A 15,052-nucleotide genomic window follows, 5' to 3' on the forward strand; every position below is an offset into this window, starting at 1 on the left:
GCTTGGTCAGTCTAGCTAAATATTTATCAATTTTATTGTTCTTTTCAAAGAGACAATTTTTGGTTTTGTTGATTTTCTTCATTATTTTTCTGTTGTGTCTCATCAGCACCGCACTCTCCTGAGTGAGCCACGGGCCGGCCCCCTGTTGTGTCTCATTTATTTCTACTCATTGCTCATTATTTCCTTTGTGTTTTAGCGGCTCTTTATTCTACTGTCTTAAAGTGGATGATCAGGCTGCTGATTTGATATCTTTTTTAAATTTTTATTTATTTATTATTATTTGCAGGGGGTTGGCCACATTACTACAATTTTAATTTCAAAGCAGTGAGGGGTGTACTGTAGATTGGATGCTCTGCCCCCCCCAACCCCCCCACTGAGGCAAAATCCCCACTGTAACTGTTGAGGGTGGAAAATCCTATTACGGTCATTGAAAGCTGGGGCCTTGAAGAGGTGATTAGATAGTAGGAACATGCCATAGTGAATGGATTAATAATGGTGGTCAGCAGTGTGGTGTGGAGGGCTTTAAAAGGAGAGAGAATGTTTCCCTCTGTTCTACCATTTTGCAATATGAGACTCCTGGGTCACTGTCACCACCACCAAAACCTTCAGAAGATGTGTTCCCTGGACTTTGGACTTCACAGCCTCAGAAACTGTAAGCAACAAATTTTGTTTTCTTTATAAAATACCCAGTTTCAGGTATTTTGTTATAGACAGCAAATGGACTAATAGTGGGTGTAAATATCTGTATTAGTCTGTTTCTGTTGCTTATAACAAAATACCTGGAACTGGATACTTTGTAAGAAAATGAAATTTATCACTCACAGTTTCAGAGACTGGAAAGTCCAAAGTCCAGGGAACACATCTGGTACCTCAGAATCACACCCATGACCACCATTATTAATCCATTCATTAGGAAATGGTCCTCAGAATCTAATTACCTTAAGGTCCCACCTTTCAATAACCATAATAGGACTTCCAACTCTCTTCACAATCACACTGAGAATCAACCTTCTAATACATAAAACTTGGGCAACACAATTCAATTCATATTAATATTCCAAGGAGATCTTTTCTTTTTTAAATATAGGCATTTGCAGCTCAAAATTTTCCACCAAGCCCTGTTAGCTCTATCCCATAAATTTTAGTGTTTTGTTTCATCTTCATTCATCTCTAAGAATCTTCTAATGGTTCTTGTGATTTCTTCTTTGACTCACTGGCTATTTAAGAGCATGTTGTTTCATTTCTGCTTATTTGTGAATTTCCAGAATTTCATAAATTTCCCACTGTTATTGATTTCTAATTTCATTCAACTGTGATTGGAACACATACGTTGTTGTTGTTGTTGTTTTGTTTTTGTTTTTGTTTTTGGTGGCTAGCTGGTACAGGGCTGAACCCTTGCCTTTGGTCTTATAACAAGAGTGTATACTTTGTATAATTTCAGTTCTTTTCAATTAATTAATGCCTGTTTTATCACCTAGTATATAATCTATCCCAGAGAATGCTCTATGCCCACTTGAGGAAAATATGGATTGTGCTATTGTTGGGTGGAATGTTTTACAGATAGGTCTATTAGGTCTAGTTGGTTTATAGTGCTATAATCATGTATTTTCTTATTGATCTGCCTAGGTTTTTTATCTTTTATTAAAAGTAGAGTATCAAGGTCACCAACTATTATTGTTGATTTGTCTATATCTCTTTACTGTCACTTTTTGCTTCATGTATTTTGGGGCTCTGTTGTTAGGTGCATATATATTTTAAATTGTTATGTCTTCCTGATGGATGGACAATTTTATTATTATAAAATGTCCTCTTTGTCTCTAGTAACAATTTTTTTCTTAAAGTCTACTTTGTCTGGTATCAGTATAGCCACTCCAGCTTTCTTCTGTGTATAAGTATATATTCTTATTCATTATTTTAAATCACTGCCAACATATTTCATTCTACAACATCTTGAAGCTCATTTTTATGGAAGATTTACACAGTAATTTATTCAATAGCCTTTTATAGGTCTGTATATAATATAAAAAAGATTATAGGGACTCTGGAATTGAGGAAAAAGTCATAATCTTTCCTCTTAGTGTCTATGTTGAGGACAGGGAAGAGACAAAAAAATTGTCTCCTTTTATTGTGATCAACATGGTTTGGTCATGAGTTCTTGTGAAGTCACAAGATCACTGAAAGCAGCAGCAGGACTGTGGGTGACCTTCCTGCAAGGAAAGTTGGTCCAAGGATGCCAGTGGCCAGCACAATGGGGCCCCAAGGCCCTCCCCTTCCACTGCTATGGTTTTCCCAGCACCACTGACCATCACATAGCACATGCTTTTAGCAGTTTAAAACTAACCATGTTATCAAAATGGGGAGGAACCTGGGATACCAGGTACCTGGGAATGGGGAAGTGACATTCCTCCGTTTACGAAAGGGTCCAGGTCAGTCCAAGAATTTCAGGCCCTCCCACTCATACTCGCCAGCAAGACTCTGTATCTGCTGAATTTTAAAAGGTGTCTAGGTCACTCTCACCGTTTAAGGCAATATCAGGCAAAATTTTTCTGTTCCCATAGATACTAAACAAGTCAGATTCTTCTCTGTCTAGACACCTGCTCTGGACCCCTAGCTACAGAGTGAAGTGAAGTTCCTACATGTGGTCCCCAAGGGCCTCAGTCCAGGAGCATCCCCTGTGCTCCATCCCGAAGCAAGTGCATGGCTTTGTGTGCTATCCACCTGTGCCCAGCTTCCTTACTGGGCCCGCTACTCCAGAGTTCTTCCTCCCTTTTCACCCAGGAGCTGCTGGGAGCCTGCATTCCCTATCAGCCCCTGTCACAAATAGATATTTTCTGTTATGTCCTAAAACCACTGGGTTTCTTCATGGTTTCACCCTAAAGTGTCACAATCTCTAAAGCTCCTAAAGTCACTCTTCTGGCACCCTCAAAAGTCGCCTGTTCAAGCCTATGCCCATTCTCCTCTTCCCAGCGAATGCCTGTCCTCCATTACTCTTAGGCCCTCTGGCCTCAGCAAGAACAGGGAGGACTTTCTGTTTGTTTCACTACACTCGTGCTTCCTCCCCCAACTCCTAGATGCAGGCTGCAGAGGTTATAGTAGCTAAGTTTCTACAGCTTTTTCTCACATGGGAAACATTGGATGCTAACTGAAAGCTGCATGGTTTTTATAATAGCTGAACTAAAAGACAAAGTAGGGTTTGTGTAAACACAAAAGACACTTGTTGGGTATATCAACCAGCAGTGATGTTGTCCATCCATGCACTTAGAACTTCTAAGACCTTCCATTTATTATAAATGTGTATCAGAAATGTCCTTAAAATGCGGCTTCGTAGTACAGAAATATAGAAAGCCATGTAATTTATTTACCTTCTGATTATATCACAGAAAAATTACTGCCACCCATGTGTGCTCCTAACGGCAACAATAAAAGTTGCTGCTAACAGCAGAGCAAGAGTGGATCACTACAACCTTTGTAAATTAATGCCTTGAGTTCAAAAATGGATGAAAAGATGCTACACATTTTTTACAGAGTTCTTTGAAAAGGACTATGAGTCAAGAAATATTCTTTCCTGTCTGTGTCGGGGTAGGTGGGGGGGTCCCTCTGAATGGTCTAAAGGCCCTGTCCTGCTGTCAAGGGGGAAGCCCTGTCCACTTCCCACAGCAATACTCAGAGTCCAGCTGAGCAGGGCAGCGCTCAGGGAGCTGGCCTCATGACCCCCAGTGGCCCCTGCTGCTATCCAAGGGGCTGACCCCTGGTGCCCTGCCCTGGACACTGGCATGCTGGTGTCCACTTCTCCCACTGTGGTTTGCCCACCACCGCTGTCCTGGTCAGGCTCTGCCCCAGGCCCAGTGTAGGGCCCCATGGGGCCTCTGTGAATTGTACATGTCACCAAGTGCCTTCAACACAGCCTTCTCCTCCTGCCATTGCATGAATCCAGTGATGGAGCCCCTGGCACCCCCATCAGCCCTCAGCCTCCAGCCACACCAGCTCAGCAGGTCCCAGGCCCCTCCTTTCCAGGAGACCATGTAAATATGTACATTTCTCAGGCCATGGCCAGCAGGGGCTGCCCCTGCCCATTTTTCATGCAATGACTTGCACAATTATCTTTTCAAAAGTACTTGGATAATAATGAAATAAAACTATTTCTTTTTTTTTTTTTTTTTAAAGATGACCGGTAAGGGGATCTTAACCCTTGACTTGGTGTTGTCAGCACCACGCTCAGCCAGTGAGCAAACCGGCCATCCCTATATGGGATCCGAACCCGGGGCCTTGGTGTTATCAGCATCACACTCTCCCAAGTGAGCCACGGGCCGGCCCGAAATAAAACTATTTCTAAATCCATAAAAAAAAAAAATTCTTTCCTAACATCAACACAGCTAGACGCAGGCATTAACTACAGTGAATCTGAGCACTGGCATTCAACAACTTATGAATGGATTTAGTGCTTGAAGCTGTTTTGCATGTAGGTTATTAGATATGCGGAACTTATTTCCCTAAAGAAATAGTCTGGCAATCATGAAAAAGAACAGAGTTGCAGGATTTATACTGTTATTGAGATTTACTATAAAACTACATAATCAAGACAGTGGCATGAGGATAAATACAAACAGTGCAATAGACAGAGTTCAGAGAGAGATCACCCGTGTACAGTCAATGGAGAAAGTCTCTTCAACAGATGGTGCTAGAGCAACTGGAGACTGGTCAGAAAAATACTCAAGATGGCTTACAGACCTAAAGGTAAAACTAAAACTATAAAGCCCCTAGAAGAAAACATAAGAGTATGCCATCATGACCTGAGGAGAGACTAAGATTTCTTAGGCAGAAATCAAAAAGTACCAACCACATAGCAAAAAAGAGATAAACTACACTTCATCAAAACTAAACATTTCTACTCTTCAAAAGGCATTAGAAAATAAGGACAAGCCACAGAGAAAATATTTGCAACCCCTATATCTGACAAAAGACCCAAATACCTATCTATTTATCTGTCTACACTTTTAGGGTTAGGGTTAGGACCTCATCTATCCATAGACAGACAGACAGATAGATAGATCTCCTACCCATCAATGATAAAAAAATACAATCCAATAAAATATAGGCAAAAGTTTTGAAAAGACATCTCACAAAAGAGCATATACAAATAGCCAATAAACTGTTTAAAAGATGCTGAATATTCACTAAGTACCAGGGAAACAAAAAATTAAAATCACAGTAAAACATCACTATACACTCACTAGAATGGCTAAAATTTAACAAACGACAATACTAAATAGCAAGAGAATGTGGAACAACTGAAACTGTTGTATATTGCTGATAGGAGTGTAAAATGGTAAAACTATAGTGAGAAAATGTTTAGCAGTTTCTTAAAATTTAATTATATACCTACCCCATGATCCAGCACTGCTATGCCAAGGTATGAGGGGTATTTAAAAAGTTCATGGAAAATGCATACTATGAAAAAATATTATGCATGGATCGTACATTTTTTTGCTCCAAAATAAACTTGTACTAACTTCTTATAACATGTCTGAACAGGATTTAGGTTGATACACTAAGAAAGTTTAGCCACCAGTTTGAAAAGAGACCCTATCAGAGCAACATAAATTCTGCTAAAATTGAAGAACAAACATCAAATTTATGGTGAAGCTTAGGTGGAAGAATGGTGAAATTACTGTTGCTTTACAAAAAGTTGATGGGGACAATGCCCCAAATAAGTCAGCTGTTTACAAATGATAACTGGTTTTAAGAAGAGATGAGATGTTGAAAATCAAACCAGCAGCAGCAGACAGTCAACATCAATTTGTGAGGGAAAAATTAATCATGTTTGTGCCCTAATGGAAGAGAGCCAATGATTAATAGCAAAAACAATAGCCAACCACACAGTCATCTCAACTGGTTCAGCTTACACAATTCTGGCTGAAAAATTAAACTTGAGCAAACTTTCTGCTTAATGGGTACCCAAACTTTTGTGCCCAGGTCAGCTGCAGACAAGAACAGTTTTCAATGGACATTTTAAACAAGTGGGATCAAGATACTGAAGCATTTTTTTTTTTTTTTTGTCGTTTTTTCGTGACTGGCACTCAGCCAGTGAGTGCACCGGTCAGTCCTATATAGGATCCGAACCCGCGGTGGGAGCGTCGCCGCGCTGCCAGCGCAGCACTCTACCAAGTGCGCCACGGGCTCGGCCCTGAAGCATTTATTTGAAGAACTGTAGCAAGAGTTGAAACATGGCTTTGCTAGTACAATCCTGCAGATAAAGCACAATCAAAGCCATAGCTACCAAGAGGTGGAAGTGGTCCAGTCAAAGCAAAAGTGGACCAGTCAAGAGCAAAGGTCATGGCAACAGTTTTTTGGGATACTCAAGATATTTTGCTTGTTGACTTTCTTGAGGGCCAAAGAACATAACATCTGTTTATTATGAGAGTGTTTTGAGAAATTTAGCTGCAGTTTTAGCAGAAAAACATCTGGAAAAGCTTCACCAGAGAGACCTTCTCCACCATGACAATGCTCCTACTTATTCCTCTCATCAAACAAGGGTAATTTTGCAAGAGTTTAGATGGGAAATCATTAGTCATTCACCTTAGAGTCCTGATTTGGGCTCCTTCTGACTTCTTTTTGTTTCCTAATCTTAAAAAATCTTTAAAGGGAATGTATTTTCCTTCAGTTAATAACATTTAAAAAACTGCACTGACATAGTTAAATTCCCAGGACACTCAGTTCTTTAGGGATGGACTAAATAGCTAGCATTACCACTCACAAAAATATCTTGAACTTGATGGAGGTTATGTTGAGAAATTATCTTTTAACTACATTTTTCTGTGAACTTTTTGAAGTCCCCTCATATTTATCCAAGAGAAATGAAAACATTAAGTCTAAAAAAGAAGTATGTATGAATGTTCATTGCAGCTTTATCCAAGTAACAAAAATTTGGAAACAACCACAATGTTCATCCACAGAAGAACGGATAAGCAAATTGTGGTATATTCAAGCAATGGAATACTACTCAGCAATAATAAGGAACATACTACTGATACACATATCATGATCAATCTCCAAACTATGCTCAGCAAAATAAAAGTAGACATAAGAAAATACATATTGTATGATTCCATTTATATGAAGTTCAAGAACAAGCAAAACGAATTCAGTCTATGTAGATAGATATCAGAAGCGTGGGCACCTTGGTGTGGGGAGGAAAAGGATAAGAAGGAACTTTCCAGGAAACGTTCTAGAGTGATGGCAATGATCAACTTCTTTACATGGGTGTTGGTTACACAAAAAAGGATACTTTAAAAAGTTCATGGAAAAAATAGAATTGAAAAATAGTATAATATTTGCATGAATTTTTTGAAGGACCCTCATATTTATTTGTCAAAACTCATCAAACTGTACTTTTCAGATCTGTGCAGTTTACTCTGTATACTTATATCCCAATATTTAAAAAATAAAGTTTATAAACAGTAGTTAAATTTCTCAATGGTGATGATGGTTTCATAGGTATATACTTATCCCTACACTCATGTAGATGTACACATTAAATATGTACAGCTTTTAATATGTAAATCATACCTCAATAAAGTGGTTTTAAATTTTTTTAATTTAAATTAAAAAGTTAAATTTCTAGTTTAGCCATACAATACAACTAACCACTGTAATAGAGTTTCTCACAGTTTCCATGGGAACTGTCATTCTGTGTTTCAAGTGGAAAGTAAGAGTCCACTATGAATTAACATACTCTTCTTCCTCTCCCTACTCCCTCCAGGAAAGCTTGGTGCAATATTTGTATTCTGTTTCTTTACTCTATCCAGCTACCAAATATTTACTGGCAACCATGAATGTACACAGTCCTTAGCAGATACAAAGACTTACTCATAAGACATAGTATCCACCCTTTTACAGAGCTGTCCTTTTCCTCTTCACCTTCACCATAGAGGATCTTTCTCTTCCCCTTTGCCTATCACAGAGAATGAGGCTACCGCCACCCACCCCAAGGGCAGAGAAGCCAAGGGGGCATATTCCTACTTCCATGACAGGTAGATGCCAGGTATCATACCTGTACTAGTGTGCTCTGTTGATGGCAGCAAGAAAATCTGGAATAACAAGCACTCAGTCACGTGTACTACAAAGGAACTATGGCAGAGAAAACCCAAAATGATGGAAAAAAATATTTTGAGTACATGTTTATGTTTCCACTATATTTAAATATGAGCAAGCATGTCTCTCTCAAGCACTGCTGGTAGGAAGGAAAATAGATATGACATACCTGGAAATCAACTTGGCAATATATACCTACAGTTTATAAAAAATCATCACTTTTAAAACTCTATTTCCAAGGAGCTATCCAAAAATAAAAAACAACATTCAAAGATTTACATGCAAAGATATCCATTATAATAGCAAAGAAATTGGAAACGTCCATGCCCTATAAGGGGAACAGTAACATTCATGTAGCCACTGAGTATGTTTTCAAAGAATATTTAACCACAGGAGAATGAGCTCACAACAGACGGAGGCAATCGCAGGATAAAAACTGACACACAGGATGGGCTCAATGTGTCCTGTCTCATTTTTTAAAGCACATGACTAAGAGGTATACCATCCAATTGTAATATATGGGTCTTAACTGGATCCTGATTCTAAAAGTTAAACTGGAGGAAAACCTAGGAGATAATCTCAGAAATTTAAACACTGACCTGATATCTGAGAATATTGAGAAACTATCGCTAATTTTTCGATGAAATAAAGGTACTCTGGTAGTGTTTAACAAAGAGATACCCACTGAAACACATAGATGAGATGGTATTTTGCCTTGAGATTTCAAAAAAATTCCATGGGGGTGGGGGTGGGGGTGGTGCTGGCGCTGGGGTATTACATGAAGCAGGACTGGCCAAGAACAATGGCCACTGAAGTAGGGTAATAGGTACATGGGGTTCACTACACTATTTCCTCTACGTTGTTTATGTTTGAGATTTTCCATAATAATAAGTTTTGGGTTTTTCTTAAGATTTTAAGGATATATACTTCTCAGAATGTCTAATGGGTGGTGTATTTATTATTCTCTGTATCCTACATATGTGTTGCATATATTTTGTACATAAAATTTTTTCACTAAAATTCAATTTTGAAATATAAGTATTGAATGTGACTAGAATAAAATGTATCCCCAATTGTAACAGCAGCCATCTCAGAGTGGAGAAATGGATAATTTTCATTTTCCTATTGCATTAGTCCGTTTCTGTTGCTTATAACAGAATACCTGAAACTGGGTAATTTATAAAGAAATAAAATATATTTCTTACAGTTTGGGAGGCTGGGAAGTCCACACAACCGGTGAGGGCCTTGTTCTTGGTGTTGACGCTCCACAGCAATGCATGGTGTCACATGGCTAGAATGGCTAAGCAAGGGAGAGCTAACCTTCTCACTTGCTCTCCTTACAAAGCCATCAGAGCCACTATTCCATAGTGAATTATTCCATAGCCCATTACTCCATAGTGAATGGACCGATCCATTCACTGAATAATATTATTACTGAATAATACGATTTCCCACTCTCTTAACACTGTCACAGTGAAGATTAAGTTTCCGGTACATGATACCTTTGGGGGACATATTCAACTCATAGCACCTATTCATAGTTTTCTGTACTTAACAAATTTGAAACAATGACCATGTATTCTATATCAGGAAGAAATGCTTTCTAAAAACACAACTACACCCAGGTTCTGGGAATTCATGACATACTCTGCTGGATAATTACATCACACCACAAAGCTCTGACTGCAGGAACACGCCAGGGAGACCCCTGTCCCTGCACGGGCCGAGGACGCTGCCTCGCAAACTGGTCCAGGCAACACCTAAAAGGGGGCAGTTTACATTCACAGGCTCCTGGCCTGGAAATATCAGGCAGTGTGGAATTAAACATCTCCTTTAGTACCTCATGGTTGTCATCAGTACCATGCTCTAACCAACTGAGCTAACCAGCTAGTCATTAGTCCCTCATGGTTAAAACAAACAAAAAAAGGATAGTTACATATTAAGGGTTAACTACTGGACTGAACACATCAATTACATTATATTCAAACTATACCTATAAATATTTTTGAGGACAAAATATACTCTGTCCAACAGCAGTGCAATAAGACCAAGGGGGTATTTATTTCATGTAGGAACTTACATTAGTGGTCTCTTCCTGCTTTTATCATACGAAAATGAAAATAAATTATTTGCCCGCATGTATTTGGGAATTATCTATACTAATAATAACCCAGTAACAGAGTACCAGCCTTTTCAAATAAACTGTGAAGCCCCTCCTCAGAAAAGCCTTATCTGTAAGTGGATTTTTCTGTCTTCCCCCTTGCCTTCCCTACAGGGAGCAGGGTGAGAGAGAACAACTTCAAAGCTGGCCCCAGTTGGGTTCAAATCCTGGTACCATCAGTTCTGTGATCAGGCACACATTATGATCTCTCCAGACCTCAACTTCCTCTTCTGTACCCTGCCTTTCATGATTCATGTCCCGATAAGTCCCCTCCCACACTAAACCTGAGCTGGCCTCGAGCAAGCCAGCAGAACATGGCAGAAGTGGCGTTACAAGGATCCATGCAGTTCCCACAGTGGTCCTTGAGAGCTTGGTCAAGAGGAAGCTATCCGCCATATAAGTGGCCTGACTTCCTTGAGACCACCACACTGTACGGAAGCTCCAGGCAGCTGGATGGGGAGAGGCCACGTGGAGGGAGGAAGGGAGAGAGGGCTAGGAAAAGAGAGATGCTCAGCAAGCCCCCAGCCATTTTAGCCACCCCAGCCTTGTGCATGAAGAAGCCACCTTACACGGCCAATCCAGTCAAGCACTGAGATGACTCCAGCCCGGCCACAATCTCACTGTAACCACTTGAAAGACCCCAAGTGAGAGCCGCCCAGCTGAGCCCAGACAACCCTCAGAACCCTGATGATACACAGGTCTGGAACACCATGGGGCTTTGGTAGCAACGCCTCTTTATCGTCCCTTCTCATGGAAACACTATCAAGTAAACCAGGCACAGGCTGCAAAACATTCAAACGCTCCTATCTCTCACACTATCCTTACCGCGTTGATCCCCTCTCACGGTTAGATAAAGATCAGATAGGGTTACAGGTATTCAGATCCAGTGTAACTCTGGATTATGTTACTTAGCAGAGGCTGCAGGTAAAGGAGGTCATCTTTGAGTAAGGTGAAGACAGCAGCTCTGAAATCCTTTCATAAAATAATAAGATTCAGTTTCACCACCTTACTCGTTACTCAAGGCTAGTTAAACACCACCACATGCCTCCTAGTGGCCAGGACGTGTGTCCTGCCTTTGAAGAGCAAAGATCCAGGTGGAATACAACAGACCATAAACCTACAGGTTTCAGGGGACAGGAGGGGCTGAGGACAGGAGTCAAGGACACACAAAGAAGCAGTGGAAACTAACCTCTGTCTCTGTCTCCATCTCTGCAAGGGAGTGGGGGGTGCAAGCACCTGGTATGTTCCTGGTGTCAAGAGCAAGAGAACAGCAGGAAGGCAACGAGAAAGCATGTGTCTGTCCTGAAGCCAGAGAGCCCACCCTTCAGAAACTGGATGCATGGAAGGCTTGCAACAGGAAGTGGGACGTCTGCATCCCAGGTTCCACCCATATGAGACTACACCTCTAGGTGGTACTCCTCTCAGGGAGGAGACTACGAAACCTGAAAAGAATTTTTTTTTTAATTTTGGTAAAATATACATAACAAAATTCACCATCTTAAGCATTTTTAAGTTCTGGGGCATTAACTACATTCACATTGTTGTACAACCATCACCCACATCCATCTCCAGAAATTTTTCATCTTCCCAAACTGAAACTCAGTCCCCTCTAAACACTAACTCCCCATTTCCCCTCCCCCAGCCCCAGGTGACCACCATTCTACTTTTTGTCTCTATGACTTGACTACTCTAGGTGCCTCACATAAGAAGGGCTGAATAACATTCCATCGTATGTATAAACTACATCCATTCATTTGTTTGGATACTTGGGTTGTTTCCACTTTTTGGCTTCTGTGAATAATGCTGCTATAAATATTGGTATACAAATATTGAGTCCCTGCTTGAGTCCCTGCTTTCAATTCTTTTGGGTATATATATAGTCAGAATTGGAATTGGTGGATTATATGGGAACTCTATGTTTAAGTTTTTAAGGAAAGGCCAAACTGTTTTCCTTAATCAGCTTCACCAATTTACATGCCCACAATCAACGCTCAAGGGTTCCAATTTCTCCACATATCTGCCAACACCTGTTCTTTGTATTTTCTTGATAACAGCCATCCTAATGGGTGTGAGGTGGTATCTCATTGTGGTCTTGATGAAAAGGATTTTTTAAAGATCACCTCGCTCATCATGGTCTAGGGCATCCTCCAGGGAGTTAATTATTTATCCAATTCTTTAAGGCCTCCAGCAAATTCCCGAGCACACAACTTTCCTGAGACTGTCTCTAGGAAACCTATCCCAGGGCAGTCATGCCACCCCCTCAATGACCAGCACTCCTGCACAGGGAGCCCGACTCCGGTCTCATGCTCACTCATGTGGTCTGGCTCCTCTGCACCTCCTGAGCCCATGCTATACTGCCGGAATTCTAACGTTATAGCTGGCTTTACACAAATGCCTTCACACCCAGTGATCACTTGTTTCTCTTATGTGTGTCCCACTTTGGTGGGCTCTAACACCAGACACACCACAAATGACCTACGTCTCCTTGCCCACTTTCCACTCACATGTCCCTCAAAGGCATGCAGGAAGCAGGCAGTCCCATCCTGAGCCTATGTCTGGCCTACCGGGAGCTTTATTTGGCTGATTCATTGGAAAGGTCCTTAAAAGTGAGAATGAAAGCCAGTAACAGAGGAAGATGTACCCCAAGACTCCAAAAGGACTGCAGCCAGAACTGGACTCCCCTGAAGCTGAGACTCTAGAAATACTGCTGCCTGGCAATTCATTTAAAGTTTAGACTTTCAGTAAGACACAGCTTTTTACAGCGTAAGAAACAGTCAGGTCAGGTCTCCCTGAATGCAAGGAGATGACTCTCCAGCTCTACCAGTCTACCTCCTCTTTCCTCCCTCCTCCTCCATTTCAGTTCTTTCAAAATGGTCAACTCTGCTGCTTGTTAGCAGATGTGGAAAAAGTATGGGGAGTAGATTCTAAAACTGCTGTGTCCTCAATACCTACAACAGTGCCTGGCACATAATAAGAGCTTCATAAATATCTGTTGAATAAATCAAAGTAGACTTGAAACAAAACTATATGTCTGTCTTCTACTACCATGAGTAACTCAGCTAGCCAAATCAGTGACAGTGGGTGGTTTCTGGGGAAGTATGAAATTAATGAATACCACATTTTCACTTTTATTAATATAAAAGCATAGTATGTAGGTATAAATAACAGCATCCACTGTTTTTTGAAAGGTTGATCTGTTGTTTATTTGCTTATTAAACCAATTCCCTTAGGCCGGCCCGTGGCTCACTCGGTAGAGTGCGGTGCTGATAACACCAAGGCCACGGTTCGGATCCTATATAGGGATGGCCGGTTTGCTCACTGGCTGAGCGTGGTGCTGACAACACCAAGCCAAGGGTTGAGATCCCCTTACCAGTCATCTTTTTTTAAAAAAAAAAAAAAAAAAAAAACCAATTCCCTTGAACACATAAGCTGAGCTGAAATAACACATTTAGTTTTACTCACTAATTTTTTTTTTACTAATTAAAATCTTTATTCAGTTTTCCCTAATGTATTGCATTTGGTGGTCATGTGTCCTTAGGCTCCTCCAGGCTGTGAAGGTTTCTCAGATTTCATGACCTTGATCTAAGGCTGGTCAATGCATTTTGTAAGATGTTCCTCAATCCAGGTTTGTTTGGTTTGTGTGATGTTTTTCATGGTTACACTGGGGTCGTGGGATTTGGGAGGATGACCACAGAGGTGATGGGCCTTCTCACGGGGTCCTCTCAAGGGCACACGGGTTGTTTATTTTTGAGTCACAGACCCTGCCTCCCGCCTGTCACACAGGCAGTTGCTCCCTGAAGAAAGTGCACCTGTAACTACCAAACGGTGTGTACCTTCGAGGCAGACACATGTAACCTTGGAAAAGCATACGTGGCTTCAGAGAGATTTTATGTGAAGACCACAATGCTTTCACTTCGAAAATTGTTTAAAAATTGCTGAATCCTTTAAACAAGTTAACATGATGTTATATTTCCACTTGAGACGGCTGAGCCCTTCATCACTCTTCTGAAGGCACTCCTGGCTCACGATCCAGGGAACTCAGAAAATTCCACCTGGCTCTGGAACCTGCACTGCTACAGGAGTTTGCTTTCTCTCACAGCGGCGGCCTGTGGCCCGCCCTGGCCCGGCAGCTCAAACAGAAAGCACGCGACAGCCGCCGGCGGCCTCCCGGGCCCGGAGCACGCTCGGCGGCCCATCCTGGGATTGCTTTTACACCTGCCCTGCGTTTTCTGCACGCGGAAGAGCGCTCGCGTTTTCGGAAGGCTCAGGTCTGGACCAGAGGCGCTCGGCCCAGAGTCCGGGAGAGCGCAGGCCCCACAGGGCGGGCAGGAAGGCCCCGAGCGGCTGCCGTGGGCCCGGCAGCGAGGGGACAGCCCCCGCCGAGCCGCCGCCCCGCGCCCGCCCCGCGCGCGCCCTACCTCGCCGCTTGGCGCGCACGATGCCCTTCTTCTGCAGCACGAACGTGGACCCGTTCACCAGGCTCGACACGACGGCCACGCCCAGGCCGAGCGACACGGCGGCGGGGCTCGGGCTCCGCGCCCCCTCCCCGGCCGCCGCCGCGGCCGCTGCAGTCCCCATTCCGCCCGCGCCCGCCCTGCGCCCGCGCCTGCGCGCCGCGCCCAACGGGGCGGGGACCGGCGGCGGGAGGAGTCGGGGACGGGGGTGAGGAGCCGGGGACCGGGATCCCGGGACCGTGGGGTAGGGGGGGGCCCGGGGGACGGGATTCGGGGATCCGGGACACGGGAGTGTGGGTCGGAGGGACGTAAAGGGGTGCTAGTGCGGAGGCGTTGAGACGCGAGG

The 15,052-nt window shown here is 42.5% G+C and overlaps 1 protein-coding gene across 1 annotated transcript in view; it reads right to left on the reverse strand.

Moving 5' to 3' along the window:
* Window positions 1–14,830, reverse strand: part of NIPA1 (NIPA magnesium transporter 1) — a 30,285-nt gene extending 15,455 nt beyond the window's left edge. The window contains exon 1 of the mRNA XM_063091058.1: window positions 14,671–14,830. Coding sequence (XP_062947128.1) covers window positions 14,671–14,830 — 160 coding nt within the window. The remainder of the gene's footprint in view (window positions 1–14,670) is intronic.
* Between the last annotated feature and the right edge of the window lie 222 nt (window positions 14,831–15,052).

The sequence above is a fragment of the Cynocephalus volans genome, chromosome 3, assembly GCF_027409185.1.
Source record: "Cynocephalus volans isolate mCynVol1 chromosome 3, mCynVol1.pri, whole genome shotgun sequence".
In the NCBI taxonomy this organism is placed as follows: Eukaryota; Metazoa; Chordata; class Mammalia; order Dermoptera; family Cynocephalidae; genus Cynocephalus; species Cynocephalus volans.